The 25964-nt window shown below is 46.8% G+C and overlaps 1 protein-coding gene across 3 annotated transcripts in view; it reads left to right on the top strand.

Annotated features, from left to right (window-relative positions):
* ARHGEF10L (Rho guanine nucleotide exchange factor 10 like) overlaps positions 1-25964 on the top strand; it is a 232632-nt gene that overhangs the window by 93271 nt on the left and 113397 nt on the right. For 2 of the 3 annotated variants that reach the window (XM_036746730.1, XM_036746734.1), the window contains 4 exons: positions 2505-2587; positions 3977-4060; positions 12698-12870; positions 25225-25333. In XM_036746730.1, coding sequence (XP_036602625.1) covers positions 2505-2587; positions 3977-4060; positions 12698-12870; positions 25225-25333 — 449 coding nt within the window. Of the gene's footprint in view, positions 1-2504; positions 2588-3976; positions 4061-12697; positions 12871-25224; positions 25334-25394; positions 25467-25964 lie in introns of those variants that run through there. The other variant, XM_036746732.1, reaches the window with a different exon arrangement.

The following is a 25964-nucleotide window of genomic DNA, read 5'->3' on the forward strand; positions in this document are numbered from 1 at the left end:
ATCCATCCAGGCAAGGCTACAAGCATTTATCAAAGACTTATTATTACATATTAGGGTCTAGGAGAAACAAATACAAGCAAAAAGAAAGGGAGTGCCCTTGCCCTCAAGGAACTTCCGTTCTAATGGGGAAAGAGTATACCCAAAAGGGAGGTAAAAAGATGGTCCCGGGAGGAGAGTGAAGGTGGGCTTGGTGTGGCTGTGTGTCTGTCTGCAAGACAAGGACACAGGATTGGTAGAGGTTACCTCATCCTTCCTACCTTGTTTTACAGAAAGAAGAAGCAGGCCAGACAGAGGAAGAGACCCAAAGTCATTTAACCCTTCTGAGCCTGAATTTTTTAATCTGTAAAATGAACCTACTTCAGGGGGTTTCTTATGAAGAAAATATTTTATAAACTATAAAGCATTATAGAAATAGGAGTCATTACTGTTATTTTTGCCATAAAATGGGGACAATATTACTTGTTTTACCTGACTCATAGAGTTCATTTTAGAAAGGATTGGTAAATCTTCTAAGTGCTACAAAATGTGATTTATTATTATTAGACTATTCCCAATGACATATGAGCAAATATAATGGGATTTGTGATTTTTGTTGGGGGCAGGAGTGGGGGTGCAAAGCTCAGCTTCTGGGCCTGTGGGAAGTCTTTCAGAAAGTTGATTGATTACACCCAGAGTTCTGTATGCCTTAGATGAGATTTTCCCAAGGCTCTGAGGGTTGTCACTTGGTCGAGGTCACACAGCCTGTAGGAGTCAGAGGGAAGGATTTCATACAGGTTCTTCTGATTCCTTGCTCTTCCCTCTGTCCATTAGATCAGTCAGGTTCTCTCACTTTATAGACAATGTATTATTTTATTTGATGACATCCTAAGCTCTCCCGACTGATGGGTAAATGAGAGAAACCTTGCCTGCCTTGGGACATCTCACCCACCCAAGACTGTGTGTCTCAGTCACCCCAGGCCGTGCTTTGTCATCCATCTAGTCAGGAAGGGCATCCATCCAGCCTTCCGTTGTTTTCTTACCACCCTTGACCTCTGTTTTCCATCTCTTGATCTTGCTCAGGGAACAATAATGGATCCATTGAACCATCATTCAGCTATCATTTCTTATTATATCATTTGTTATAGGAGTCTATTATGTGCTAGGCAGGGCAGCTAAGTGGTTCAGTGAATAGAATACTGGGCCTGGAGTTGCGAAGAATTGAACACGATGTGCTAGGCCCTGAGATGCAAAGAATAAAGAAATGACAGTCCCTGCCCTCAAGGATCTTACATTCTATCATCTACATATATCAGTCTATGCAAAGTATTTGAAAAATAAATAGAAAGGAATTTTTTTGGGGGGGGAGTAGGGGAGAGGAATCAGGAAAAGGCTTCCCATTGCTACTGGGAAAGGGCATGACAGTGCTGCCCAGTGGTTCCACTCACCATCTCTGTGCCTCCCTAGCCCCCATTCCCCTCTACGCACCATCTCATCCTAGGTGAATGTAACCTCCTTGAGGACAGTTTCTCTTTTGTCTCTGAATCCTCAGTGCCCAACGCCTTAGTAGCTAATAGCTAGCTATTTCAGTTTGGAGAGTGCTTTGCGATGATTATCCCAGAGCAGTAATATGTACCGTAATTAATAATGTCATAATTAACATCTCATAATAGCTCAATTATTATCGACCTTGGGAAGTAGGTACTCTTATGATCCCCATTTTACGGAGGAAACCGAGTCAGACAGTGGTGACCTGCCTGGGCTGGGGTTCAGGGGGGAGGTCACACAAATACTGAGTGGCTGAGGCAGGATCTGAATTGGAGTCAAGCCTGCCTAATAAATGCTTGTTCATCCATTTCCTTTATGTGCTTCTTGGGGTTGGGGACCAGACCTTACTTTTTCTTGTGTATCTCTCCCATCGTACAATGGCCTTTTTGATATGTTAATGAGTGTGTGCTCTCACCAAGTGTGGGTGCCCCCCTCTGCTGGTGCAGGCCAGGATCCAACCATGTCTCCTCATCCAGTGACCTTTCCCAAGTCCTCCACAAAGGCTGTATCCATCCACCATCTTGACCTCTTGCCCCTAGTAGGTGCAAAAATAATTGTTGAATGGATGAATGAATGGATGGATGGCGAGTGTTGCGTTGACTTTCGGTTACAGCTAAGGAGGAACAGGGCCTTCCGTCTTCATTCACTTTATACTTTCCAAAGCATTTTCCTTTGTATTGTTCTATAAAACTTACCTCCCTATGAGTCCAGCAGGCAGTATTATCCCAATTTTACAGATGGAGAAACTGAGGCCCTAGATGGTGAGGTCTGCTCAAGGTTACAGAATGAGTGCCTAGCAATGTTGGGCCTGGAGTAGGATCCCCTGATTTCTATCCCTTGCTTCAGTGGTGGCCTGGCTCTGACGGGTGGGGTGACCCCCTGCCTACTCTGCCAGGGTTGTTCCCCTGTGGTCCTGCTTCCCCGGCTCAGGCTGTTTTGTCCCCTCTCCAGCCTTGTGGTACCTGTCTCTCTCCCTGCAGGATCCTGGCGGTGGTGAGCAATGGGGAACCTGTGGGAGCCGGGATTCGGCGTTCCAGCTGGAAACGAAAGAGCTCTCGTCGAGGTAGGGCTTCCTTGGGATTGGAGGGTGGCGGAGACTTCAACTGTAGGAGTGGCTTTCCTCTCTTGAAAGAGGATGGGACTGCCGTCTTCTATCCCTGAGCCAATGGGAGCAAAGCTAGGATTCCAGCTCTGGGGACAGGAATCTGTATGACTTCCGATAAAGGTGCCTGTAAAACTTGTCAGAGGGTCATCCTTAAAGAAAGAGCAGGGGCCATATCACCACCAGGCCCCAGAGTCTTAGGGCCATATGAATATTGTGTCTTAGAGCCTTAGGGCTAAAAGATCATTGTCTATGGTGCCATAGAATTATAGAATTAGAGAGCCATAGACCAATAGAACCATAGACTGGGGGGTGATGACATAGGGTGTTGGGGGGACAGCTAGCTACCTATATTTTTCTGAATCTTGTCCCTTGGCAGAGACAGAATGGACCATCCCCCCACTGATGGGAGAGCTGGGGGGAGCTTTTGGGGGGACGCTGAGTTTAGGGACTTCACCCTGCACTGTTAAGTCTGGTTAAGCAATGAGTTGGACTTTGTTGTCCCAGTGTGCCAAAGAAGCCCAGCTTACCTTAGGGTCAGGGAGAGAAGAGTACCCCTCTGCAGTGTTGCCCTGGGAGGCGGGCTGCCTCTGTCTGGGTCCTAGAAGCAGCTTGAGCCATTCCCACTTAAGTGGCACTCAGCCCAGGGGAGGATGGCCTAGAGCCTCCTGAGGGCCTCTTTGCTGGCTTCTTGGGAGACCCTGTCTACCAGGGTCTCTGAGGCTCTGCTGGGTGTCTGGCTGGGCTGGAATCTGCACATAGATTGCAGGATGGAAAGTGGGTGGGGCAGGGAGAAGGCTTTGGTAGCTGATGCCTGACTGCAGAGGAGATGGAGAGGGGGGAGGGTGAGAGGAGAGGTGATTTAGCTGATAGCCGTTAGGGTAAGCCCTGTCTCTCTCTCTCCTTTCTCTCTCCTTTCTCTCTCCTTTTCTCCTCTCTCTCTCTCTCCCTCTCCTCTCTCTCTGTCTCTGTCTCTCTCTGTCTCTCTCTCTGTCTCTCTCTCTGTCTCTCTCTCTGTCTCTCTGTCTCTCTCTGTCTCTCTCTGTCTCTCTCTGTCTCTCTCTCTCTCTCTCATCCTCTCCTTTCCCCCCTCTCTCCTCCTGAAGTCTGCAGGGCTTACTGATGACTCTGATGTCAGGGCATCGGGAGGGAGACTCAGGATGCAGCTGAGGCTTGTAGCCTGGCGCCTCGGCTCCCAGCAAGGTGGGAGCTGGCAGCTAATGCAGCCCTGATGTCACCCTGAAGGGCCCCTCCCCAGCCAGAGTCGCTCTCATGTTGACATTCCTTTTTCCCTCTGTGTCTCTGCCTCTGCGTCTCTCCCCTTTCCCTCCCTCTCTCTTCACCCTGCAGTTGATCGGTTCACTTTCCCCATCCTGGAAGAAGATGTGATTTACGATGACGTGCCCTGTGAGAATCTGGACTCTCAAAAGCATGGTACAGTCTGCTGTGATTCTTTTGGGGCTGGAGGAAAGGGCTGGTGTGGGAGGGCTCTCCTGGGACTGGGCCTGTGTCTGCTCTGCTCACAACCTGAGGCTCCTTCGTCTTGGTTTGAAAAACTTCGTCCAGTTCATCCATCCCATCTCCATTCAGACACTGGTGGAGCTTGAAGGGACTTTAATGATAATGGTGATACCTAGCATTTATTAAGTGCCTGTTGTGTGCCAGACACTGGGCTAATGGCTTTACAAATGTTATCTCAGAGCAGGCAGGTACTGTTGTTATCCTCATGTTACAGTGGGCTATATACTACCTAAGAATAGAGAATGTCAGAACTGGGAGGGCCCTTAGAACACAGGATGTCAGAGCTGGGAGGGCCTTAGAATACAGGATGTCAGAGCTGGGAGGGTCCCTAGAATACAGGATGTCAGAGCTGGGAGGGCCTTAGAACATAGAATGCCAGAGCTGGGAGGGCCCTTAGAACACAGAATGCCAGAGTTGGGAGGACCCTTAGAACACAGAACGCCAGAGCTGGGAGGGCCTTAGAACATAGGATGTCAGAGCTGGGAGGGTCCTTAGAACACAGGGATGTCAGAGCTGGGAGGGTCTTTAGAACATAGAATATCAGAGCTGGGAGGGTCTTTAGAACATAGAATGTCAGAGCTGGGAGGGCCTTAGAACATAGAATGCCAGAGCTGGGAGGGCCCTTAGAACACAGAATGCCAGAGTTGGGAGGACCCTTAGAACACAGGATGGCAGAGCTGGGAGGGCCCTTAGAACACACGATGTCAGTGCTGGGTGGTAATTGTAGAACAGAGAATGATAGAGCTGGAAATGTCCATAGAACACAGAATGTCTGCTCTAGGTAGCCTTTTAGAATAGAGAATGTAAGGGCCGAGAAGAACCTTAGAAGGCAGCATCAGCTCTAGGAGCAGCCCAGAACATAGACTATCATGGATAGGATAAACCTCACTCCATCTGGTCCACCCTCTCATTTCATAGAGGGGAAAGCTGAGGCCGAAGTGACTTGCCTAGATTCACAGCTAGTTAGTAATAGCTGGGATTCCAACTCAGGGCTTCTGACACCAAGCCCTGGCTGCTGTCAGTATGATCTCCTTTCTATCCCTTTGAGACATAAAAGAGAGAAACCTTTCAGTCCTTTCAGGACCTAGAACAGGGGTTCCTAACCCGAGGTCCATGAACTTGTTTTTTAAAAAAATTAATTACTGAATTTCATTGTAATTGGTTTCCTTTGTAATCTTGTGTGTTTTATTGTGTGCATTTAAGACTATTGCTCAGGGAGGGGGTCTGCAGGCTTCACCAGACTGCTAGAAGGGTATGACACCCAAAAGATTAAATGCCTCTGATCTAAGACTTCTTTTTCCCAGCTGTCCCTGGGAATGCAAAGGTCCGTTGGTCCATCATCAAACACTTAGTTGATGGTCCTGGAATGCCAATCTCTAAGGTGTTCTCTCAGAGGCCATGCCTGGGAAGAACATGTAAAGAGGGATTTGGGAGACTGGGGTTCAGTTTCCAGCACTTACATTTGCCAGAGACATGAAATTAGATAACAGTTCATCTCCCATAAGGTGGAAATGAGGGTGCTTGCCCTGCACAGCTCACTGGGTTGTTGTAAGGAAATTGTTTCCCAGAGGGGTAAGTGGGAGTAGACTGAAGGCCAGCCTCAGAATCACGAGGACCTGGGTTCAAGTCCTGTCTCTCGTACATACTGTGACCCTGAGTAGGTCATTTAACTTCCCAGTGCTCCAGGAGCCCCTCTAACACCGGAAGTTGTAGAACAATCAGCTCTCTTCAAGTCCTGGAGAAAATCCCATCTACAGGAAGACTTTCCTGACCAAAATCAAGGCTGTGCTTTCTAGTGCCTTATCTTGGTTGATGCTTGTTTGTATATAGTTGTGTGCATGGGGCCTCCTCTATTAGACCAAACTCTATGAGCACGGAAAGGTTTTTGATCCCATCTTTGGACATCTGGCCCTTAGTACACTGCCTGGCATATGCTAGGCACTTAATAAATGCGCACTCTCACTGCCTGGCACACAGTAGGCGCTTAATAAATGCACATTCACTGACCTTGACTGACATGCATTGGTGGAAGGAGTTTATTCACAAGTAATTCTTCTACCACTGAAACCACAGATCTATGGGGAAAAAAAGATACTTTGTAAACTCCAAAGCTTTATAGACATGTGAACTCTAATGACAATTACCAGCATATTCGTGATAATGATTATTATCATTCTCGGCTCTGTCTCTGTTGGACACTTCAGAGATGAGCACTGGGCTCTCGGTTAAATCAGGCCTATGTGTTTTTTGACTGTGTTGGAGTTTGAATTTTCAACTCCATATATGTAAACTTGGAGGGGAGGACCAGGGTTGGAATCCTCATCTCCTCTTTACCAATTGGGCCGTTGGCCAAATCACTTCCCCTCTTAACACCTCAGTTTCCTCCTTTGTAAAATGAAGTCACTTGGACTCAGTGATCAAAGTGGTGTCCAACTCAAATAGAAATGGTTCCTTGCAGGTAACATATTGACTTAGAAAACCACAAATTAACAATATCTATGTTGCATTGTGTTTTTATTTTGTTAAACATTTTCCAATTACATTCTAATGTAGTTCGGCCCTACTAAGAACTTGCAGCCAGTGAACCGTGAGTTTGACACCTTTCATCTAGAAGGTCTGTGTGAGTTATACATAAAGCAAATAAAAGTATTCTTCTATATGCCTGATGGTGACAATGGACCACTCACAAAATAGGGAGCCATATGTGATAACAGGGCAGCTAGGTGGTGCCATAATGCACAGAGCGCTGGGCCTGAAGTCCAGAAGACTCATCTTTCTGAGTTCAGATCTGGCCTCAGGCACTTATGAGGTGTGTGTCCCTGGGCAAGTCACTTAACCCTGTTTGCCTCAGTTTCCTCATCTATAAAATGATCAGGAGAAGGAAATGACAAACCTCTCCAGTGTCTTTGCCAAGAAAACCCCAAATGGGGTCAGGAAGAGTCAGACACGACTGAAAATGATTGAACGACAAAATGTGATAATGACAGGTTTCATTTCTATGGTGAAATGAGGCAGGCAAAGGGCAGTGCAGACTAGTGTTTGAACCTCACAGTGAACCTATAGGAACTCCAGGGATTAATATCCCCATCTAGCTAGCCAACATATTTATATAAATGCTATATAAATGTGCCAGGCACAACAACCCTAGGGACTGTTGTTATCCCTATTTTACAGATGTGGAAACTGAGGCAAGCAGGGGTAAGTGACTTGCTCAGGGTCACAGAGCTAGTAAGTGTCTGTGGCTGGATTTGAACTCCGTCCTTCCTTACTCCAGGCCTGGTTCTCTATCCGCTGCACCACCCAGCTGCCACGAGTGACAAAGGAGGAAACAGCCCCACAGATGGGAAATTGCTTTCTCCCAGTCATATAGCTGAAAAGTAGAAGCTACTAGAAGTAGTAACCCAAGTCATTCCTAACTTGAAGTCCAGTGCTATTTCTCCAAACCAGTCACAGAACAATGTTCCAGATGATGAGACTGTGGCTGTGGTCACTGCTGTGGCTCTTTTGGCACTTAGCGCGGTGCCTGGCACGTAGTAGGTGCTTAATGAATGCTCATTCCTTTCCCTTCTCCTCTGCAAAGTGAGCATCTTAATACACTGCTCATCTCACAGTGGTTTTTATTTTAAATGATCCTGTCAATTAACAAGCATTTTTTAAAGGGCTTAATATGTGCCCAGCTGGGCAGACAAAAGCTAGACAGCCCCTGCCCTCAAGAAACTTATAGTCTACCAGGGAAACCACACACGTGCACGCACACACACACACACACACAAAATCACTCACGTGCTCGTGCACACACACATATTTATAACTACATTTACATATACATACACATAGGCAATATAGAAAAAACAAAATGTAAATATATCATATATAAGGTATATGTAAATATATTTATGCATATGTACATATAAACATAAAAATACATGTGCATCTATGTAAATATAATTGTTATTTTATGGCATCAGAATGTAGGAGGCAAATTTATAAAATCAGGCCCTGCCCTCAGGAAGCTTACACTCTAATGGGGAGACCACATGTAAGCAGGTAGGTATGTTACATATATGATGCACATAGAACAGAGGAAAGGTAACCGAGGGACAGGTTTGGGTAGATTGCTCTAATATCTGAGAAGAGATTCGAAATTTAGTTGAGACATGATCCCCACCTTCCTGGAGCCTTGAACGTATTAAGCAGTTAATAAATCTGGGGCTGAATTGAATGGAGCCCACAGTGTGATAAGGAAATGTGATGATCTCCCTTCCCATTCCACCCCTCTCCAAATCACCAGACCATCACTAGTTTGGGCCTCAAAGGTACAAACAAAGGGCTGAGAAGCCTGGGCCTGGGAGGTGGGGGAATGATTCAGAAAACCAGTGGCTTTGCCTAAAAGGTCACTGTATGACCTTTTGTTATTGCATTTTAATTAAAACTTTCCCTAAACTTTCTCATCACCAGGCTGGGCTGCCAGTGAAGCTTTGATTAAATTACTGATGTTTTTTTTTCTGCTGACGCAGCTCCTCCTTGGATGGGAGGTGGGGTCTGAGGAGGGGCCTACTTTGAGGCTAACCATCTGTTTTTCCTTTTGGGACCAGAAGGGAGATGAAGGCTGCCCATCTTGGTAGGGCCCCTGGCTAATGGAGAACTGGGAAGAGAAGGTGGTGACTGCTGGCCACGTTAGCTAGACAGAACCTGTCTACCTTGTAACCCTTTGGGATGGACAAGCAGGGCTTTAATATTGAGGTTCTGGAGAAAGGGTTCTTGGGACCTGATCAAAGACTTTCTGATTGAACCATCTAGTCTCCTCAGAGACACTATCATATTTCAGGTTTCCGGTATCTTCTCTCTGCCTGCATATCATATTTGTCTCTTATCTCTCTCTCTCCTTCTCTCTCTCTCCTTTCTCCTTCTCTCTCTCTCTCCCTCCCTCCCTCCCCCCCCCCCCCTTCTCTCTCTTTCTCTTGATGTATATATATATATATATATATATATATATATATATATATATAATATACATATGTGTGTATGTGTATACACACATATATCTCACATACATCCCACCAGGAATATGAATGGGTGAATGAAAAATGCATTTGTTACACGCTTACTTTAGTGTGCCATGTGCTGGGGCGCAAATGGAATCAAGGCATCCCCAGTCCCATTGAGCTCCCATTCTAAAGTTGGAAGGCCACACATCCTGGAGGGTCCAGCTTTGGGCAGTTGGAAGGGCCCGCTGGCTCTAAGCTTTAGTTATAGGGAGGCTGGCAAGGCCCAGGGTTCTTCATATGGTCAGATGGTAGTGGCTGGGGCGAATGATTCATTGTTGGAATTCATTAAAGCTAAGATATGAAGCTGTCTGAATGAATGAATTCCCGTTTTGATGAGTAATCATTTACATAGCTGTGAGCTAAAATTTCCTCAGTTTGATCAAGTAATATTTTAATTCCATAGGCTTAACAAATTTACTCTCCTTATTTTCAAAGAAACAACAAAAGCCTTGAGCTGCTGGGTTCTGGGCCTGGTGTCAGGAAGACCGGAGTTCAAATCTGGCTTCAGACATTTACTTGCAGTGACCCCAGACAAGGCACTTAACCTCTGTTTGCCTCAGTTTACTCAAATGTAAAATGGGGATGATAATAATAGCCCCTCCCTCCCAGGGCTGTTGTGAGAGTCAAATGCGATAATAATTATGAAGTGCTTAGCACATAGTAAGGGAGATAGAAATGTGCGTTCCTTCCCCTTCTCTTCCTGTCATTAAATAGGATCAGAGGATTTAGAGCTGGAAGAGACCTTGGAAGTATTCTCCACTTTATAGATCAGGAAACTGAAGACCTGAGGGAGATGATTCGCTCACGATCACATAGGTAATAAGGAGCAGAGCTAGGATTTGACTTCCTTCCTCCCTCCTCCCTCCCCCCTTCCTTCCTTCCTTCCTTCCTTCCTTCCTTCCTCCCTTCCTTCCTCCCTCCCTTTCTTTCCTCCCTCCCTTCATTCCTTCCTCTCTTCCTCCCTCCAATCTCTCTCTCTCTCCCCCTGCCCCCCTTCTGACTTGGCTTCATATTGAAGCCTCCTGCAGCATTTTTGGACCTCGCATCTGTTGTCTGGGCAGTCAGTGGGCACTGCCCTTGGTCTTGCCCAGTTTGCATCATTCGTAAGTGCGGTCAGCATAATCGAAGGAGAGCTCTTTGGGACGCCTCATGGACCCCTCCCCCAGCTGACCCCAGCAGACTCTGGGTCCTGCCCTTTCACCCTTTCCGAACCTCCTCACCCGTCCGCTCTTTCTAGACCCCATCTCTCCACCTGACCCACCAGAGCAGCCCATGACAGACTCTGTGAAATGCTCTGCTGAAGAGTTCTAGGTAAACCGCGGAGGCGAGATCCTGATGACAATAGCTCACAGTTACGTTGCACTTTAAAGTTTGCAGAATGCTTCACAGACATTATCGTATTGGATTCTCACCACAGCCCTGAGGAGAGTAGACACTATTGTTGTTATCCCCGTCTAACAGACGAAGGAACTGAAGTGAACTGTCTCGCTCAGGGTCACACACCCAAGAAGTGTCTGAGGCAGGGTTTGAACTCATATCTTCCCAACTCTGAATTCAGGGCTCTCTCCATTGAGCCGCCTAGCCACAAAATGTAAAGAGTACTGTATTAGAAGGTAGAGGAGCTGGGCATCCTCAAATCCCAGCTCTGATAGTACCTGTGTGGCCTTGACCTCTAGGCCTCAGTCCTTTTTTTGTCAAAAGAGGGATACTGGCCTCGATGGCCTGGAAAGGACCTCCTGGCTCTAGCTGTACGACGCCATGCCTGTATTGGCCCAGAAAGGAAATGAGGTGAATCCGGCATCCCCTGTCCTTGAGTGAACCCATGCTGGCTCTTAGTGATCTCCTTGTCCTTCTTCAAATGGCTACAAAGGGAGTGAAGCCAGAAATGGTGCTGGTGTGAGCAGGTGCTCACCATCATTAGTTTTCCATCAAATCAACTGAACTAAAGCCTGAATTTCTTTAGGAACAGTTCTCTTTTCCTAGAAATTCGAGCAGTCAGTAAACATCTATTAAGAACCTACTATCTGCTAAGTGGTAGGGATACACAGAAAGATAAAAGACAGTTTCTGCTCTTGAGGAACTTACAATCCAATGGGGGAGACAACATGCGAACCACTATGTACAAGGAAAATATAGATGGGATGAATTAGAAATAACAGAGGGTAGGTACTAGAATTAAGGGGGATTGGGAGGGGCTACCTGTAGAAGGTGGATTTTATCTGGGACTTGAAGGGTGTATGGTAGAAAGAATGCTTGGAAGTCAGGAGCCTGATTTCCAGTCTCGGCTTTGCCCCTGACTTGCTGTGTGATATTAGACAAGCCACTTCCCCTTGACATGTTTCCTTATCTGTAAAATTTGAAGTCTGGACTAAAGGATACCCAGCTTCTACCATTCTTGGTTCTAAGGTTCTTTCTAGCTCTGCCACATGACCTTGGGAAAATCCTTTGGCTTCTCTGGGCCTCAGTTTCCTTACCAGTAAAATGATCCTGTTGGACTACATGTTTGTTAAGGTCCCTAATAGCTTTTTTTTTTTTTTAATCTTATAGTTCCCTGGTTGGTAGAGGTGGGGAGAGTAGAGGGAATGGGAAGTCACCTTCTTCATCTTCATTGGTGTTTGTGGGTATTCATCCTCTCTCTGCCCTGCTCCCACCCTACTGGGATCTCCCAGTAAAAACAGCTGGCTGCAGAAGTGCATTTCAGCCAGAATACCTGCCTTGGGAGAAGAATACGGGTTTGAGGATGCTGGGGTAGGAGCTCCCCCTACTGGGAATGACATCCACATGGCCAAGTGTGTGCTCAAATGCTTCAGTAGAATGATGATGATGATGATGATGATAACAATAATAAGCATTTATAAAGTACCTACTATGTGCCAAGCACTGTGTTAAGTGCTTTACAAGTACTACCTCTTTCGAAAATAAATATATGAGTGTGCTTGGAGGAAGGGCTTGGTTTTAGGCTCAGCAGGTGACTATCACCTGGTCTGTGTTGTTTTTCAGTTATGTCTGATTTTCCATGACCCCATGTGGGGTTTTCTTGGCAGAGATACTGAAGCGGTTTGCCATTTCCTTCTCCAGCTCATTTTACAGCATGAGGGAGCTGAGGCAGACAGGGTGAAGTGACTCGCCCAGGGTCACACAGCTAGTAAGTGTCTGAGGCTGGATTTGAACTCATGAAAATGAGCCTTCATCTCTCTATGCCTCAGTGTCTTCATTTCCGAGATTAGATGCAGTAGAAAGAGAATTGACTCCAAAGTCTAGGTTCAGATCCTACTCTGACACTGTCTTTGCTATCTTGAAGAAGTCATAACTTCTCTTGTCCTTAGTTTCCCCATCTGTAAAGTGAGGGGATTGGATTAAGATAGATGGCCTTCGTGAGCCCCTCTGCCTCTGGTCCATTTCTGTGAAAACTCCTGGTTTTAGGGGCCCCCCCTTCAAGATTCCCAAACCCTCAGGCTTTCCAGCCATTCTCAGCCCTTGTTCATCCTCTGTTGGTCTTCAGGGTCAGAGAGGAGCCTGATTTATGAGAATGTCCACCGAGAAGGGGGCCCAAGGGATTCAGAAGACCTAGGCTGGAGCTCCAGTGAGTTTGAGAGTTACAGTGAAGACTCTGGAGAGGAAGAGGTTAAACCAGAAGTGGAGCCCACCAAGCACCGGGTGTCTTTCCAGCCCAAGGTAGGTCAAGTGGCATGGTAGGCATGAGGGGAGGTTTGGGCTACCCCAAAGAGGAGCAGTAACTTGTATGAATGTGAAGGAGTAAATAAATGAAAAGGCCTTTAAATTTATTCAAGACTCAAGATATGCTAAGCTCTGGAAATGCAAATAGAAAAAAAAGACAATCTTAGCCTTTAAGCTTCTTACATTCAAATAGAGAGAAAGCACTCAAAAGTGGGTGTTGGGGCAAAGTGACTTGGATGGTAAGTGAGCCATTGGGAAATAGATTGACATGGTACTTCCAGGTAGAATGGCAGAATTGAGGTGGGGGGTGTGTCCAAGGCCAGCAGATTGCTGGTGTGGCTGGAAAGGTAGGGAGTGTGTGGGAACATGGCCACATACCCAGCCTTAACCTTCTGCTAGGTCAGCCCTACTGGGCAGCTGGGTGGAGCAGTGGATGGAGCACTGGGCCTGGAGTCAGGGAAACCTGAGTTCAAATCTGGCCTCAGATGCTCACTAGCTGTGTGACCCTGGGTTAAGTCACTTAACAGGGCTTGCCTCAGTTTCCTCATCTGTAAAATGAGTTGGAGAAGGAAATGGCAAACCACTCCAGTATTTTTGTCAAGAAAACCCTAAATCGGGTCATGAAGAGTCAGACACAACTGAACAATAACAAAGGTCAGCCCTGTTACCCACAGGATCTCAGAGGTGGAATGGACATTAGAGTATAGCCTCAGAAGCTGAATAATTGGAGGGGACTTTAGAGATCAGGGAATTCAACTCCTTCAATTTACAGAAGAGGAAATGGAGTAAAAGGAGAGTTAGGTGACTTACCTAAGGTCACACAGGCATTAAGGAAGAGAGACAAGATTTGAACCTAAGACCTCTGATGCCAGACCCAGGGCTCTTTCTGCTGCCCCCTGCTGTCTCCTCCCTAGGGCAAGCGTTCCCCACCAGTAGATTTGGCTGATTTATTTCCCTATCTATAAAGTGAGGGGCTGCAAGTCCAACAAGGGGGTCATCTAATCATAACCTCTCAAGATCCTTCCCATTCTAGAGCCTATCATGGTCATACACGAGACGTGCCCAGTCAGCCCAAGTCATGGGATTGAGAGTGGGTGGGGGAATGTTGGGAGGAATCACTGAAGCCGAGGCCATCATTTTATATGTGGGGTACAGAGTACGGCAGCAGTTGTCCAAGGTCACGCGTGGAATTTAGGGATGGGAGGAAGCAGCTAATCCACCCCCCTCTTTTTTAAAAAACCTGAGGCCTATGAGGTTATAAGTGACTTGGCCTGGGTCAACCAGCTAGAAAGTACCAGAGGCAGAATTTGAACTCAGGTCTTCCCTACTCCAGTTCCAGCGCTCTTTATGTGCTGTGCTTCACTTGCCTCTCAGCTAGTCAGACAGAGTGAGATTGGAGCCTGTTCCTTGGTCCAAAATACCACCCTTATTTCCAAACTAGTTCCTGTCTTCACACCTCCATCTCTGTAGTTGAAAAATAGCCCCTCATCCCCCGAAAGCTGAGGATCTTTGGATATGCAGAAGCTGTCTCCTGGGGCACCTGGGACTCATTCCTTGCCTCAGTCAACTTCTCTTAGAGTAGGGCTGAATTCAGTCATGTTAATGCCATCCCTTGCTGCCTTCCCGGCAACCTTGTGACTCTCCAGGTCTATTGTAATGAAAGTGACTTTTCTGCCTTGGTGAAGAAATTATTTATTAAGTGCCTCCTTTATCCTGAGGGTTCAAACCCTGCCTTAGACTCATACTGGCTGTGAAACCCTAGGCAAGTCACTTAACCATTTGTACTCTTGGCAGCTCTCTAAGACTACAAATTGGAGAGAAGGTGCCATCTTGCTCTGGTGGAGGGAGTCTTCTTGTCTGGGAGTTCCCTGTATCAGTGAAGCTCCAAGACCCATCCCTGTTTCTTTCCCATATGTTCTGAGCTTGTAACTAGGAGTTATAAGTACTGAAGAAATGGTCATCGGAGCCTAGCTTCATGGGACCTCAGAAGATAGTTAGCCCAACTCATCCCCAATCAAGAACCCTCTATGACGTCTCCAGCAAGGGGCCATAACCTTTCTTGAAGATTTCTATTGATGATTCATCACCACCCAAATGAAATTTAGTGATTATAGACTCACCTCCCTGTAAGTCAGATATAGAGCACTGATGGAGATATATAGCTGTCTCTAGGCCTACCTTGCCGTCCCTCAGAGTGTCTCTTGTCTAGAGGACTTGGAAGCTATCCTCTCCAGTCCCCTCATTTTATGGATGAAGGAAAAAAAAAACCAAGAGAGGTTGAGGGACTTGTCCAAGATGATGCAGTAAATGGCACAGGTGAGCTTTGAACCCAGGTCCTCTGACTCTTGAATTCCATGCCCTTCCCAATGTCCCATTCTCTTCTGCCATTGCTCCTTGTTCTGCCTTCTGGGAATGAGCAAAATAACTCTAATTCCTTTGTCCAATGACAGCCTTTAAATCCGTGTAAACCATGATGCCCTCTCTTGATTCCCAGGCAACCCTAACTAAGTCTTCCATTCTCTAGGCTAACCACCCCTAGGCTCTTCAAAGAATCCTTTTTTTAGCATTGTCTCTGGGCTTCTCAGTATTCTAGTCGCCCACCTCTGGACACACTTTCTATCCTCCTGGAATTTTAATGCCTAGGACTGAATCCAGGCCTCCAAGTGTGTTCGGAGATACTGAATTGTGCTGGAGAAGCAATAAGAAAGGCTTGCAAAGCATTTTATAAAAGACCTGATCTCACTTGAGCCTCAGAACAGCCTTGGGAGATGGGTCCTATACGTATTGTCATCTCCACTTTAGGTAACTAAACCCAGGCTCAGAGAGCTGCCCTGGCTCGTCCATGGTATCACATAGTTGGTGTCAGAGGTGGGGTCTGAACCTGACTTAGTCCGACGTGACTGAACAAGAACGACTTCTTGACAGCAGATTCACAACAGTGCCATACTTGGTCTCGGCCCTCAAGATTCTCAGAGTGTTTCAAGAAGTGATGCTAGGATTTAGAGCTGTGACCACAGAGGCCGTCTAGCCCAGTCTCATCATTTTGTAGATGAAGACATTGAGACAGGCAGTGACTTACTTGCCAAGTCCATACAATTCAATTCAGTAAACACTTATTAAGTATCTTCTATATGCCAGGCACCGTACAAAGCTCTGGGGATAAAAAAAGAGGCAGAAGACAATCCCTACTCTCAAGGAACTTACAGTCTATTGGGGGAGGAGAGAGGAGCAATATGCAAATAAATATACACAAAGCAAATTATATACAGTATAAATAGGAAATAACGAACAGAGGGAAAGCACGGGAATTAAGAGTGGTTGGGGAAGGCTTCCTGTGGGAAATAGGATTTTAGTTGGGACTTACAGGAAGCCAAGGAGGTCAGTGGTAAGAGTGGAGGAGGGACAGTGCCAGGACTTCAATATATGCCCCCAAACAAACAAAATTTAACATCTGCGTAATTGCTGGGACTGGTGGTGGGGAGAAGCAGCATTAGTGTGACAAGTGGATGGGCTGATCCAAGGGGACTTCTGGAGGAGGGGAGTTTTGACCCTATGTCGATAAGCTTCGTTGTCAAGGAGGAGGCAGGTCATTGAAGTTGGAGGGGATGGGTATCAGACAGGAATGCTCAGAGGCCGGCGGACACAACTGTTCTGGAGGGGGCTGCCTATTCCCTTAGGGAGGGCAGTGTGCTGTTGGTCCTTCTGCTTTGTCTGAATGACCACTCTTGATGCCAGGCCTTTCCCTGTTCCTCTAGCTGTCACCTGGTCCATTCCCTCCTCCATGAAGGGTGACCTTTGTCTTTCCTAGCCGATGAACTGGCACAAAGATGCTGGATTTGGAATGTGGGGGTCTCTTGGTCATCTTGGCCTTTTAGCTGTATAGGCCTGAGGGCCTTAGGCTGTGTTTATTTCTCTGCCACTCGGTGCCCAAATGACCAGGGCCCTGTATTCACTTGCTTGGTGGTGGTGGGTGTCTGGGGGAGGGCTTGGAATCTCTCCATTGGCAAACTAAGTGTCCTTTGGCACTTACAAAGGTGACCGCAAATCCTACATCCTCCCTGCAAACACAGCCTGTTTCTCCAGCCCTGGAAAGTCTTGTGTCTACTCACTGGAAAAACAGCCTCTCAGGGCTATGGATAGTTTGCAGAGGGGGGCACTACCATATGGTGCTTTGAGATCTCTTGCTGCATGAAATGAGCTGCTGCATGCCCTGTGTCCTGCTTGGCTGTCTGTTGTATGTCCTGCCTTATAGAAAGACATTACCTGGAAGATTAGTCCAACTCCCTCCTTCCCTCCCCCCAACCCCATTCTCTGTGTGACCTTAGGCAAATCACTTAAATTTCATCGGCCTGGGTTTTCTCAACTGTGAAGTCTACGTGTAGGGGAGGCTAGACCCCTTCCTCCAAGCCCCATTCCAGCTCTCTATCTCTGATCCTTTTTTTAAAAAGAGAAGAAACTGGAGCCTGGAGAGGGTAAGCCATACCCCTAAGGGTGCTTAGGTGAGTAGCAGAACTGGGATGTCGCTCTCTTTCTTCTGTGTGCTGGGGCCCCTGCCTTCACTTGGGAGTTAGAAAGGGTCACTCACACCCTGGGGACACCATGAAGCTGTCACAGGAGCTGGTGGCTGCTACACGTCTGGAAGTGTTGGGAGACACATTCCTTTTGTATGAAATCTCAGGTAAGGGAAGATCGAGACAGCCCACAGTGAGCAAAACCAGAAAGGCACAGACCCGTCTCTGAAGAATTCAGCTTGATTCAACCAACAGGGTTCAGTGCTGGATGAAATGCAGAATTTAGATAAGACTGAGTTAGCCCTTTGCTCATTTCACCAGTTCCCTGCCCATCTCTGCTTCCTGGCTTCCTTCAGGGCCCAGCTAAAAGCCCAAGTCTCCTATATATGAATGCCTTCCCTAGCAGGTTTTCTCCAGGCCTAAATCTAGTGGTGTTGTCTCCCTCATTTTGACTATAAGCTCCTTGAGGGTGGGGGCTGGTTTTTTTAACCTTTCTTTGGTACTCAGCTCTTACCACAGTGTCTGGCATGTAGTTTGATTCCCCTCCCAACTCTACCCCAAGCACCATAGGCTTAATAAATGGTGCTGAATAAAATGCCTGTTGAAGTGACTCACATAGTAGAGAGGAATATATGTATATATGCACACACACACACATATGCACATATATTCCACTAAATACACATATGTACACATAGGCTATATTAAAACTATATAAACCTATCTATATATATAAACTACATGTGTGTATATGTATATATGTATACATATATACATGTGTGTGTATATACATACATATATATTCCTTTTACAAGTAGCATGCAACAGCAAGTCATGTACTATCTTTTGTCTGTGAAGAGGGACATTATAAACTTATTCATGCTTTGAGATCTTTTTCTGATACATAGGATGTATGTATGCCTTTATAGCTAAGGCATTTTGTTAAGACAGCTGACTGGCATTAGGGATTTAATAGTAAGTCTTGTGCCCAAGGGATGGGGATCAAAATGACCCATGGGTGGGGACCAAACTTGTGACATAGGCCCTATTAGGATTCTGGTATTAGTAACTGGACACAGGTAATAAAACAGAGCTGAGAGGGGCCTTAGAACACAGAAGGTCAGAGCTGGGAGGGCCTCTAGAACCCAGAATGTCAGAGCTGGGAGGGCCCTCAGAACACAAGATGTCAGAGCTGGGAGGGCCCTTAGAACATAGATGTCAGAGTTGGGAGGGGCCTTAGAGATCACATACAATTTTTTGTTATGACATCTCAGAATAGTGAGGTTCTAGGGTTCCCCTAAAGAAGCAGAGGGGGCTTTCATTTTGTTGTGTAAGCCTGTCCTTTAGATAACACAGGAATAAAGTCCAAATGTCACCATTTTTATGTGGAGGCTGTGTGACTCCTGGGAATTTTGATGATAATTGCCATCATATGATGAGTGAGGATACATTCCTATCTCACTTTATTCATTTACTTATTCATTCTCCCAGGCATCTGTCCATCTATCCTTCTGTCCATCCATCCATCCATCTGTCCATCCATCCATCCATCCATCCATCCATCCATCCATCCATCCATCCATCCATCCATATATTCATTCATCAGTCATTGATTCCATTCATATTTTCATTTCCTCATCATTCGTTTGTTCATATGTCCATTTCTTAATTTGTTCCTTCATCTGTCCGTCCTTCCATCCATCCATATGTCATCCATCCATCACAGACTCTCTAGACTTTCATTCACTCTTCATGCTATAGCCATCCACCTCAGTTATTCATATATTCCTTTGCTCATTTCGTCACTCAGCAGGCATTTCCAGAGCATCAGACCTACTGAGTACAAGGCTTCCCCTGGCATGGCCTTGCTTAGGTCTCGTGAGCAGTGAGGGAAGCCAATCCCCTCCTCCTCTCATCCCTCCATCCCCAGGGCACCAGTTGATTCTGGGCCCTTGGGTCCCGTGGCTGATGGCTGGCATCTGTAGGTGGATTGCCCCAGGCCTCCCTGAGGGAGGGGCTCTAACTGTCTGCAGGCCCCCCCCAGGCATCTGGGTCCCTTGAGGATCTTCTGGCCTCTCGTCTGCTGCTTTACCTGAGGTTCTTTTCTCTTCCCTCTTGTTTGTGTCTGTGTGTCTTTCCTCTCCCGCCCGCCCGCTCCTTCTGCCTGCTTTCCTTCTGCCCGCTGCCTGCCCGCCCGTCCGTCTGCCTGCGTGACTGCTTTGGGGGCTCCAGCTTTCTCCAGATCTGTCTAGGCTAAAGGAGAGATACGCCAGGACTAAGAGAGACATCTTGGCTTTAAGAGTTGGGGGGCGAGACATGCAGGACCTGAAGCAGAAATACGATTGTAAGGTATTGTCCCCTCCCCCGGGCTGTGGATGTTGGTCAAGTGTTTTATAAATACTATCTCTTTTTGTCTGCATAGCAACCCCTGGGAGTAATTGATACTGTCCTCATTTTACAGGTGAGGGAGCTGAGGCAGACAGGGTGAAGTGACTTGCCCAGGGTCACACAGCTAGGAAGTGTCTGAGGTGGAATTTGAACTCAGGTCTTCCTGACTCCAGGTCCGGTGCTCTTATCTACTGTACAACCTTGCTGCATTTCTTCTGTGAATCTGTATCCCTGCCCTCTGCAAATGTTTCTAGGTTTCCTTAGGGCTTTGGAAGGTAGGACCAGAGCCAGCAGGTTAGGTAGGCAGCTGCCAAGGGTGATCCACAGGGCGTGGGGTGTGTGTGTAACGATGGATGCTCTATCGTGTGACTTCTTATAAATATGTGTATGCACATGTGTATGTGTCTGTGTACACACACATGTGCACACATGCATATATGTACAGATACAAACACATCCATATAAAATGCATGTGTATATATATGTGCATGCACACATGTGTATATATGTATGTGCCTGTATACACACATGTGTATAGGTATACACATGTAAATATATAAGATGCATGCATGTATATATGTGTATATATGTGTGTATGTGTATACACACATATATGAAAACATTTTTAATGCCAAAATATACCTCTCCCCATCACCCCTAGGGGTTTATTTTGTGAGAAATCAAGCTGCATGTGTTACAGTAAAAGCTTAATGCCTTCAGCGGACAGTAACGCCCAAGAGATATCTTGCCCTTGTCCCAGTTCTGGGTAAGTGGGAATCCTGATGTCTGATGTTGAAGGATGAATGGTCTTGACTTTGGCCCCATCTTGGTTCCCTGGTCTGCAGGATTATAGAATTCTGAACTGGAAGAGACCTCTGGCATCCTATGGTCCAGATTGTAGATGAGGCAGCTGAGGCTTGTGTGAGACATAGTATACTCTGCCAGCTCTGATATTCCATGGTTTGGGCTAATATCACAGAGCTCAGAATGGACAGATGTGGGATGTAATTGAAGGCCTCCTGACGCACGGTGCTATCTCTCTGCCTCTTCTCAATGTTGGGTGTTGCTTAGGGTGAAAGCCTTCTGAGCTGGCTGGGATCTCAGAACTCCTCCAGTCTCATTTTTTATAGATGAGAAAGCTGAAAGCCAGAGAAGGGATTTCTCCAAAGCCTCAGTGCTTGCATGGTGCGGGGGTGGGGGTGGAGAGAGCTGAGATCCAAATGCAGGCCAGAGGACCACAGTTCTTGTGCTCAGAATCCTCTTCCTAGTCCAGTCCCTTCACTTAGAAGAATGGAGATAGTGAGGCTCGTGGAGGTTGTGACTTGCCCAAGGTCACACACCTTGTCAGTATTAGAGTTGGGATTTGAACCCAGATTCCTTGACTCCAGAGCCAGGGCTTTTTCTACTATACTACTCTGCCTTCCTGTTGGCTCTGTCCTCTCTGGTCCCTGGAATGACTCTCTGGTTTCTTGCATGAGGGGCCATGTGATACAGTAGGAAGAGTGGTGGATTTGGAGTCCAAGGGCTGGGAGTTCAAATCTTGCCTTTGTCACTTAGTGACTGTGTGACTTTGGGCATCTTTGTGGGCCTCAGTCTCCTTGTCTGTAATGAGAGATTTGGATTACATGGCTCTTAAGGTCCCTTCCAGCTATAAATCTATGATACCATGGGGAGTAAATGTCAGGGTAGGGATGGAGGTATGGGACGGTATCTGCTTCATAGACTTCCTCAGGAACAAAGTGGGAGGGAGGACAGCAGTCTCCCCCAATCCTTCTACTTTGTCTCAGGTGGGACATTCATTTATACCAAGTGGGATAACTTCCCAGAGGTGGATGGACCCATCCCTTGGAGGCCAGGCCTCTGGGCTTGGTTTAAGGGGCTGCTGCTCCGGAGAAAAGGGAGCAAGTCTATATTCCCCATGGAGCCTGCTTTGTTTTCTGATGCCACCAATATGGTGCCCCCATGGAGAGCCAGAGGCCCAGACTTGGAGTTGGGGAGGCCTGGATCCAGCACTTACTAGCTGTTTGACCCTGGGAAAATAACATGGACCCTGGGAAAACTTGAGTTTTCTCTTCTCTAAAATGGAGTTAATAATGATCCTTGCCCAACCTACTTCACAAGGTTGTTGTAAGGAAAGGGCTGTGTCCGTTGTGAAGAACTAGAGAAATGGGAGGAATGGTGGTGACAGTGGTGTGACATGTGACCCTCTCTGGGCCTCAGCTTCCCCATCTGTAAGATGGCTTCTGAGCTTTCTTTCAGTTCTCAGGCCCTGGTTCTTTGATCTAGAATAGTTCTATCTAGAAATATGTTTATATCTATATCTTACATCTTCCCTTTTGATCTAGAACAGCTCCCTTCTATCTGTCTGTGTCTCTCATGATCATTAGCTCTAGAGTCAGAGGACTTGGGTTCTGATGCTTCCTGTACAATGCTGAGTAGGACCTGCCTTTGTGGGCCTCAGTTTCCTTTTCTGTAAAGTTAGGGAGTTGGCTGGAAGGGCTCTCAGGGCTATGATGCCTGTGTCTGTCCCTCTTTGCACAACATGTGCACCAGACCACCCTGGTCTAGCTGGGGGGAGATGAGCCACAGACAAAAAAGGGTGGCCAGGGGGCCTAGGAGACCTGCTGGGGAAGAAGCTGAAAGCCCAGGACACAACCATGGCTGGGGATGAGGCCTCTCCAGCTGTGGTCAGGGACTTCCTGCAGCTCCTGCTCTCCTCTACTTCCGTCCCTTCAGAATCTGCCCCTCCCCCCTTGCATTTTGGGGAAACTCCTCGATCCTGAAACACCAATCACAGAAACTGCCCTGCTTAGGGTTGGAAAGTTCCTGGACTTTTTTCCAGCATGTGTCATTTTCAAAAGACTGAGAGCTCCCTTTAAAGGAGAAAATTGAAGTCCGGAGAAAGGAATGAGTCATCTGAGGCCATAAGGTTGGTCAGTGACAGGTTTTCTGTTAGATTTCTATTAGAAGGCAGAATGTCAGAGCTGGAAGGGCCTTAGAACACAGAATGTCAGAGCTGGGAGGGCCCTTAGAACACTGGATGTCAGAGCTGGGAGGGGCCTTAGAACACAGAATGTCAGAGCTGGGAGGGGCCTTAGAACACAGAATGTCAGAGCTGGGAGGGCCCTTAGAACGCAGAATGTCAGAGCTGGGACGACCCTTAGCACACAGGATGTCAGAGCTGAGGGGGCCCTTAGAACACAGAATGTCAGAGCTGGGATGGCCCTTAGAACACAGGATGTCAGAGCTGGGGGGGGCCCTTAGAACACTGGATATCAGAGATGGGAGGGCACTTAGAACACAGGATGTCAGAGCTGGGAGGGCCCTTAGGACATGGAATGTCAGAGCTGGGAGGGATCTTAGAAGAACAAGTATAAGAGACAGAAGGAACCTTAGAAAATGGTATCCAACCCCCTCATTTTTATCAGCATAAGGAAACTGAGGCCCCCGATAACATGAAATACCTTGCCCAGAGCCATTCAGGAGTTAGGACATTAAGTCAGGGCCAACGTCTTCCCTTTCCTTTTCTCCCCAAAGCACACTTTGAACCTTGAAGGTCAGGGGCCAAGGGGGCCAAGGAAAATAGAACAGTAAAGAGTCCAGCAGGAGCTGGGGGGGCTCTCTTTACAAGAGGGTGGGTGTCTCTGTCAATAATAGGGAGCCTCAAATGGAGGAAAAGTTACTGAAAGGAGGATGATAAAAAGTCTTCTGGTGCTTGTGGGAGGCACTCAGTGAGGCTCTTAGATGAGGTGGGGCTGGCAGAACCTCTCTCCTTCCATGCCAGGGGTCCATGTTCGCAGTTTTACTGTCACTTGAGTATCTTGTCCCTGAAATACCTCCACCATTAGTTTGTTCCATGGCCTGTTCAGTCTTGGGATTTTTTTTTTTCCAGAGTTGGGCAGGACCTTAGAGACCATCTCATCTAATTCCCCTAATTTTACAAGGAAACTGAGGCTCAGGGTAAGTGCCTTGTCCAAGGTCACCCAGCTACTGAGTGGCAGAATCAGGATCTGAAGCCAAGGCTTTCTGATTCTAACTCTGGGTTTCTTTCTATTATGCCCCATCCTTGGATAGTCATGTGACTGGAAATCTCAGGATCTTAAAAACTGAGCAGTCAAACCTGCGTTGGCCCCAAGGATCAAAAGAACTCATCTTGATACTGTTTGAAGATTTGCAGAATGTTCTCCCCACAACAACTGTTCTGGCAATAGAAGTATGATTAGAGAGAGATCATCGAGTAGTAGATACCGGGTTGGACTTGGGGACAGGAAGACTGGCATTTAGGAAAACCCTCCTTAGACACTTAGTAACCCTGGGTGTCTCTTGCCTCAGTTGCCCTTTTTGGAAAAAAACAAGGAGTTGGTGCTGTGTGACCCTGGGCAAGTCTCTTAACTCTTTCTGTGCCTCATTTTTATTTGAAAAATGAGCAGTTGGGCTTTGTGGCCTCTAAGACTCCTTCTAGTTTTAAGTCTACAATCCTTTACATCCTAGATGACTCGGAGTCTTCATCAGCAGGTGGAGAATCCCACACTGGAAATTCCCGTGTCAGTGAAATGACAGGTCCTTGATGTTTTGACAGGATGAAACTGAAGCCCTGCGTGGCTTAGAGTTCTGTCCAAATGTGACATCAATCACAAGTGCATATTTGAACCTATCCTCATGGCAAAGAATGATATGAAAAAAAAATTGAGTCCCACAGAGTGCTGACTTTGGTGTCAGGAAGCTTTGTTTCATATCCTACCTGAGTTTCTGCATAGCTGGGAGACCCTGGGAAAGATTTTAACTTCTGAACCTCAGTTTCTTTATCTGTAAAATGGGGGGTGATGATACTTCTCTCACGGCGTCGTTAGGATCATATGATGTATTGAAGGGGGAAAAAACAAGTGGCTAGATGATAGTTGTGATTAGGGCACTGGACGAGGAGTCAGGAAGATCTGAGTTCAAATCCTACTCAGACACTTAGAAGCTGTGTGACTCTGGATAAGTTCCTGAATTTTTGCCTGCCTCAGTTTCATCAACTATACACTGGGGATAATAATGTCACCTCTCAGGGTGGTTGTATTAAACGAGATATTTGTAAAGAACTTTGCAAACCTCAAAACGCTCTAAATGCGCTCTAAATGGTTTTGAAATGATTTATTGTTAATATTTCCACCACATCAAACTGCCTCCGACATTGGACCTTACAGATCATGTCTCAGCAAGAAGGGAACAAAGATGGAGAAGGAGGCAGATGTGGCTAGGAGCTCCATTTTGTGTTCAATTTGATTCTGCAAATGTTCCCTGAGCAGATTACTCCACGTAAGGCGCTGTCCAGGCTGAGAGGGTGCTGCCCACAGCCCAGAGTGAGCCCAGGAGATGGGGAGTGTCTTGGGCTGGGAACACAAGGTAAAAGGCAGGGTGATGCCCTGCTCTCTGCTTCTGACAAGCTTCTTCCCTTCTCTTCCATCAGATGACCCAGCTCATGAAGGCTGCCAAGAGCGGGACCAAGGATGGGCTGGAAAAGACGAGGATGGCGGTCATGCGCAAAGTCTCCTTCCTGCACAGGAAAGAAGTCCTAGGTACGGCATCCTTCAGAACCCAGCTCCAAGGCCCCCTCTTCCAGAAAGCCTTCCCTGATAACGTCCTTTTGCTCTCAGCCTTTCCCTCTGATCCTCTCAGGACCCTTTGCTTTGTACTTCTCATTTAATAAGGGTAGGTATCATAGTGTTGGCCTCTTTTCTCTTTACTAGACTGTAAGGACTGCCTTATTTAAATTTTATGCCTCCCTCAGAACTAAGCATGGGGCTCTGCACACATTCATTTGTTCATTCATTCGGTGTGTATGTATCCAGTGTGATGTGGAAAAAGCGCCATAAGTCTGAGGACCTTGGTTCAAATCCTGGCTCAGATGTTTGCCACCTATATGACCTTGGACAAGTCATGATCTCTCTAGGCCTCATCTGAGGCAGTCATGCTAGATGGCCCTCGAGGCTCCTTCGAGCTTTAGATCTTTGTCCTGGCTTGGATGCTAGGGATACAAAGATTAAAGATGAAACAATGCTTGCCGTCAGGGAGCTTCCATTCTATACCAATAAATAAAAACAAAATATACGAAAAGTAAATGCCAAGACATTTTTTTCCCATGGGGGGAGCACAACACCTCTGGTGATCAGAATAGGCCCCATGTCAGATGTGGTCCTTGATTGAATC

The sequence above is a fragment of the Trichosurus vulpecula genome, chromosome 2, assembly GCF_011100635.1.
Source record: "Trichosurus vulpecula isolate mTriVul1 chromosome 2, mTriVul1.pri, whole genome shotgun sequence".
Lineage (NCBI taxonomy): Eukaryota > Metazoa > Chordata > Mammalia > Diprotodontia > Phalangeridae > Trichosurus > Trichosurus vulpecula.